This window comes from Humulus lupulus, chromosome 3, assembly GCF_963169125.1.
Source record: "Humulus lupulus chromosome 3, drHumLupu1.1, whole genome shotgun sequence".
Lineage (NCBI taxonomy): Eukaryota > Viridiplantae > Streptophyta > Magnoliopsida > Rosales > Cannabaceae > Humulus > Humulus lupulus.
Genome location: NC_084795.1, coordinates 39230558 through 39237345, shown reverse-complemented (window position 1 = coordinate 39237345; position 6788 = coordinate 39230558). Strand labels below are relative to the sequence as shown.

At 35.2% G+C, this 6788-nt stretch overlaps 1 protein-coding gene across 1 annotated transcript; it reads left to right on the top strand.

Moving 5' to 3' along the window:
• Positions 1–1979: 1979 nt before the first annotated feature.
• Positions 1980–5004, top strand: LOC133822552 (laccase-17-like). Its single transcript, XM_062254923.1, has 6 exons — positions 1980–2188; positions 2309–2460; positions 2597–2841; positions 2931–3059; positions 3448–4428; positions 4546–5004. Exons 1-6 carry the CDS (start codon positions 2063–2065, stop codon positions 4674–4676), a joined length of 1764 nt encoding a protein of 587 aa, XP_062110907.1. The 5' UTR covers positions 1980–2062; the 3' UTR covers positions 4677–5004.
• The last annotated feature ends 1784 nt before the right edge of the window (positions 5005–6788 follow it).

The following is a 6788-nucleotide window of genomic DNA, read 5'->3' as shown; positions in this document are numbered from 1 at the left end:
ACTGTCTATAAGGAGATGGGCGAAAGATATCGTGAGAGAAAGAACATCAGACATAAACACTTCAAAAATCATTACGCGGAACCAGAAGATTAGGAGAATGTCCTCTCTAAGCCACCTGACCATTACAGTAAGGAGACATGGAAGGATATTTGTGAGTTATTTTTTAGCGAAAGGTTTTTGGCTCGCTCCACTAAAAACCAAGCAAACGGAAAACAAATGAAGTATGTAACAATACAAGGCACAAAATTATTGGTATCTAAGTATCACGAATATGTAAATGAAGATGTTAATTTAATTTTACAAAATAACACATTCTAAAACACTTTGTTTACATTTGTATAGGAGCACCCAGATGTGCATGTTGTTGATACTTGGAGAGATATGTTCATGTGAAAAAATCGACAAAACCTTTTGTCAATGAGGCAGCTCAACAAGATTATATAAGTGAATATTATTGTGTTCTCATATTCGAAAAATTATCTTAGATTTTTTGTTTCTAATGTTTTCTTTATAAAGGAAAAAATGGCGACGGAGCTTCTGAGGTCACAGCTTGATAGGCAGTCTCAACATCAGAGTGAGGGGTCTGGTGATGTATCTGGTGTTGATTCGTCCCCAGTCGATCAATACGAGATACTAAGTAAATTACCCGGGGAGAGATCTGACTACCAAAGAGGAGTGAGTTATAGGGTGAAAGAGAAAGTGAGAAAGTCAACCTCCAGCTCTACAAATCAAAGTCAGTCCCAAACACATACTGCTCCTACGCCTAATGAAGATATGACTACTATGACCTGATGATGAAGGCAATGCGTGAGACGATTCAGATGGTGGCACCTCAGCAACCCAGTAATCTATATAACCCACGGTTTGATAGTTTTCTACCGAAGTATTTGCCACAATCTGAAGGTAGTACGTCTTCTCAGAGTAACACCGCTCATCCTGACTTTCATACACTGCCACATCAATAGTTAAAGCCTCCTCCACAGTATCTGCCATATGTGTCATCGCAACAACCTCCGCATATCAAAATCTGTACATTTTATTTTAATTTAGTTCAAAATATAATTTAGTTTAGAAATATTGAGTTTAGTTTTTTTAATTATATTTGCATTAAAAATTATTTATTGGATTTTATATAATTTTAAAATTTTAAAAACAAGTTTTTATTAATTTTTTATATTTAAAATGATTTTGATTTATTTTTTCTAATTTAAAATCAATTAATTAATAAAAAATTATTTTTAAATATTTTGTAATTGTCACGTCAGCAAACTATTATTATTTTGGAGTACAAATATTATAATTAGGGGGTATTTTTTACTCAACAAAAGAATCCAGGGGACAAAAGTCTCCAAGTAATATAGATGTGGGAAAAAATATTTTGTCCTTTATATAATAATATGGTTTACGTCTTCGCCAGACTAAAGTATGCTCCAGGTACCTACGTATTATAACTGAAAATATTAAAACTATTAAATTTAACTACTCATGTCACCTTAACTAGTGCTAAGAAATGTATTATATAACAACACTATTAACAAAAATATCTAACATTTAATTTTTTTCTTTTCTCAAATATAACATTTAATTCTTGGCAATACTATTGGTTCCTAATATATGCTATAGCAAAAAGGTTGTTCGTTCCATTTCCACTTTTAGCAGCAATGTTTGAAATAGGTCAAAATCACGTACCTAAAGAACTGATGACCGGTTAGGGAGAGGGGTTTGACTTGAAAAGAAAGAATTATTAATTGGTTGATTATCTTTGACACCACTCTAAAAAAGTTGTTCTAACTCCTATCTATTAAAATAACCATTCAAATCTCTATCTGTCTATTTCAAAGAACAACAAATATTATATACACCTAATTAATTAACGAAATAAGCCTAGCTTTGCCTGCTGACATAATCATCACCAGATTCACCACTACTATAAATAATATACACTACCCCAAAGCTTTTGGACACAACACAATAAAAAACAAGCTATCTGGCTAAAAGGAGTAGTGTCGTGGGACTTCTTTTTTTCATTGTTTTTTCTTTCTTGCTTAGTAAAGAAGAAAACATGGGTGCTCCAGATCTTCCTTCGAGGCCGGCATTACTCATCAGAATCTTTCTCTTCACCTTCATAACCATGGCAGCTCTTCCCATGCATGCATTTGCAGGCACAACCAGGCATTATAACTTTCACGTAAGTTAATATTATTAATACAACACTGTCACGTGCATAGATTCAATTGTCTTTCCTCTAATTTCATTTTGTTTTGATATTAATATATATATATATACACCCTTGTCTTATCATTTGTAGATCAAGCTGAAAAATGTGACAAGACTTTGCCACACAAAGAGCATTGTGACAGTAAATGGCCAATTTCCAGGGCCTCGCATTGTGGCCAGGGAGGGCGATCGCCTTCTCATTAATGTGGTCAACCATATTCAAAACAACATTTCCATTCACTGGTAAATGGGAAACACTTGTGTGTTTGTTTGTTGTGTGTGTGAGTGTATGTATATAGTGATCATATAAATAAGAAAGGCATATATGCATGAGAAAATTGAGTTGGGACATAATATTTTGTGATTTTGTTTAATACAGGCATGGAATTAGACAACTTCGAACAGGTTGGGCTGATGGGCCTGCATATGTGACCCAATGCCCCATCCAAACAGGGCAGAGCTATGTGTATAACTTCACCATTGTAGGTCAGAGAGGCACACTGTTTTGGCATGCACACATATCATGGTTGAGAGCCACTGTTTATGGCCCCTTAGTCATTCTTCCCAAGCGAGGCATTCCTTATCCATTTACTAAGCCTTACAAAGAAGTTCCCATCATCTTTGGTAACAACAATTTAATCTCATTATTATAATTTTTTTTAGACCTTCCAATGCTCTAATTTTAAGTGTATTCTTGAATATATGATATGCAGGAGAGTGGTGGAATGCAGATCCTGAAGCAGTCATTAACCAGGCCTTGCAAACTGGTGGAGGCCCAAATGTATCTGATGCCTATACCATCAATGGGCTCCCAGGCCCATTATACAACTGCTCTGCGAAAGGTAAAAGACAATGATCAAACAAATAATGATGTTAACTTAAAAGGGATTTTTTCATAAATATGGTTTTTAGCCATTAATATGTAAAAATATGGTAATTAAACTTTTCTTAGTTTGTATGGAAAAATTTAATTGAAAAAATCAGATTATGGGAAAAAAATATGGCATAATAATGATTTTTTTACAAAAATATGGCATAATAATGATTTTTTTACAAAAATATGGGAAAAAAAATCTCATAGAAGGGAATACAAGTTTTAAAAAGTCATAAAATAATACTTGTAAAAAAAAAACCATATTTTTGAAAACTTTATTAAAAAACCCATATAAATTGTAATTTTCACTAACATAAAAGTGGTTGATCTAATGATGAAAATTACACTATTTGCAGACACATTCAAGTTAAGGGTGAAGCCAGGGAAGACTTACCTTATTCGGTTAATCAATGCAGCTCTAAATGATGAACTCTTTTTCAGTATAGCAAATCACACTCTCAAAGTGGTTGAAGCCGATGCTGTGTATGTTAAACCATTTGACACAAACACCATCCTCATAGCCCCAGGACAAACCACAAACCTTCTTTTAAAGACCAAATCCCAGATCCCAAATGCCACATTTTTGATGTCTGCTAGACCATACGTGACAGGACTTGGCACATTTGATAATTCTTCTGTTGCAGGAATCTTAGAATATGAATCCAGTGCTTCCAATTCTCCTCATTCAAATCCTCTCTCGGTGAAGAAACTTCAACTCTTCAAACCAAACTTACCTGCTCTTAATGATACTTCTTTTGCAACTAAGTTTGCAAACAAACTTCGTAGCTTGGCTAACACTCAATTCCCAGCTAATGTCCCCCAAAAGGTTGACAAACATTTTTTCTTCACAATAGGACTAGGAACCAACCCATGTCAGCATAACAATACTTGCCAAGGACCTACTAATAAGACAATGTTTGCAGCTTCAATAAATAACATTTCCTTTGCCCTCTCGAACATTGCCCTCCTTCAAGCCCACTTCTCTGGCCAATCAAATAGAGTTTTCACTACTGGCTTTCCAACTAAACCTATAGTTCCATTTAACTATACAGGTTCTCCACCAAACAATACAATGGTCAGCAATGGAACAAAGCTTGTGCTTCTTCCATTCAACACGAGTGTGGAACTTGTCATGCAAGACACAAGCATTCTGGGTGCAGAAAGTCATCCTGTGCATCTACATGGATTTAATTTCTTCATCGTCGGCCGAGGGTTTGGCAATTTCAACCCCAACAAGGATCCTGCAAAATTTAATTTAATCGACCCTGTTGAAAGAAATACTGTGGGTGTGCCTTCCGGCGGGTGGGTTGCCATTCGATTTTTAGCAGATAACCCAGGTGAGTTCATAATAAAAATAGTTTAATTGATGAAGAAAATATATATAAAGTAAATCTATACTATAACCTAATAATTGTTCTTCTTTAGATTTTGATGATTGAGAATTTTTTCAACAGGTGTATGGTTCATGCATTGTCATCTAGAGATTCACACAAGTTGGGGCTTGAGGATGGCTTGGGCTGTCCTAGATGGGAAGTTGCCCAATCAAAAGTTGCTTCCCCCACCTGCAGATCTTCCCAAATGTTGATATGACAATTCTACTTAAAATTGTTCTTTTGAAGAAGAACAAAAAAGCTATAAACACAATAAGCAATTTTGTGTTATTTTAATTTATACTTTGCATTAATTTTTTTAGAGGTATTGGGTATTGGAAGAGTTCAATAACTGTGGCCTTGAATTAAGTCGGCATGAAAGAAATAGTGAGAAAGTTTGACTCTTTATTGTTTTTTTTAGTTTGCAATAAAACAACTTAAACATTTGAGTTTATTTCACTTGTAAATTATACTGCGTTTCTTGGCATAACTTTCTCGATCATAAATCTAAGAGTTGAAAAATGACAACACCCAAATCAAGAATTGTAACAACATTTTATTTACTGACATCTCTCTACCTCCTAAAATGGCCATAACATACTAAATTCAAGACCATGAGGATTTGGATGCTGAGGATATAGATGATTAGAACATTATGTTTTTTTTCTTGGAACTCGTGCTATGAAATGCGAGGTGATACTTAGATAATTTTTTCTTAACTAGCTAGTTTCCATTTGACTCTAAAATACACTCGTAAATAAACATTATATCCTCATATGAGAACATGAGGATAAACATTGTCTGCTTAAGTAAATATCACGTAAATGAGCTTCGCTTGCTTATATATGGTCGTGTAAGTGAGCATTGTCTGCTCGTGTAATGATCACTATAGATTAGCTAGCATTGTTTGCTTATATGTGATCTTGTTATGAATTGTGCTAGTGAGGATCGTTTGTTGACATTGAGATCATGTAAATGAATCGTATAGTGTAGAGTTTTGTGGTATGAATTTTCTATTATTGAATATGGCTGAATAGCCTCATACATATAAAGAACTAGTTCTATGAATCTTGTACAGCAAGAATAATTACATAAATAGCATAACTAAACTAATAAACAAATAAACTAAGGAAACAATATCAACGGTACAACTTATCTTGAGATGTCAAGGCCTAGAGAGTATTACGGAGTAATGACATAGATATGCCACTAATACTCCCCCCTAAAGTTGGAGCATGAAGATTGTAAATGCCCAACTTGCGAAGAAGTAAAGAAAATTGTGTTTTACCAAGAGCTTTTTTCAAAATAGCAGCTAGTTGTGCACCAGTCCGAATATGAAATGTAGAAATCGTTCCTTCTTGCATTGCATCACGAACGAGCAGCTTGACTATCACAAAACAATCGCATGGGACGTGCATGTTGTATCCCAAAACAAGCCAGAAGAAATTTCAATCTTTTTAACTCACATGTAGTAGTGGCCATAGACCGATACTCGGCCTCCGTGAAGGATCGGGAAATGGTTGGTTGTTTTTTCTTTTTCCAAGAGACAGGAGAAGAACCTAATAAAATAGAGTAACCAGTCAATGATTTCCGAGTCAGAGGGAAACTCGCCTAATCTCTATCACAGGCATAGAGTTGGAAATCACTATCCCCACGCAGCAGAATGCCCTATTTAGGACAACCTTTTAAATAGCGCAAAACTCGCAAAGTCGCGTCCCAATGTTCAACACGAGGATCTCCCATAAACTGAGCTAAAATATGTACAAAATCACATAGTTCGGGTCATGTAATTGTTGAGAATATTAGACGCCCGACAAGTCGTCAATACTTCTCTGGATCCTCAAAGACAATTCCATTGATGGTGGCAAGATGGTGGTTTTGTTCCATGGGTGTAGAAACAGGGCGAGCTCCAAGTAAACCAGCCTCACTTATAATGTCAAGAATGTATATGCGTTGTGAAAGAAACAAACCGTCCTTCCCACGTGCTACTTTGATGCCAAGAAAATACTTTAGAATGCCCAAGTCTTTCATATGAAATCTCTCACTCAATTCTTGCTTGAATTTTGTAATGGCCAAAGAAGAAGAACCGATGATTATAATGTCATCCACGTACACAAGAACATTTAAAGAAACATCACCCTTGGAATAGGTAAACAATGAGTAATCAACATAAGATTGTTGAAAGCCAATATACTTCAAAGCAATGGAAAGCTTAGCAAACCAATTTTGAGGTGCTTGTCATAGTCCATACAATGACTTACGTAATCGAAACACCTTACCTGAAGCATTAGAATTAAAACCAGGAAGCAGTTGCATGTACATTTCTT

Coding starts and splice junctions, on each gene's coding strand:
- LOC133822552 (XM_062254923.1), top strand. CDS start 2,063: ATGGGTGCTCCAGATCTTCCTTCGAGGCCGGCATTACTCATCAGAATC. Junction 2,461..2,596: donor AACAACATTTCCATTCACTG/GTAAATGGGAAA, acceptor TGTTTAATACAG/GCATGGAATTAGACAACTTC. Junction 2,842..2,930: donor AGAAGTTCCCATCATCTTTG/GTAACAACAATT, acceptor TATGATATGCAG/GAGAGTGGTGGAATGCAGAT.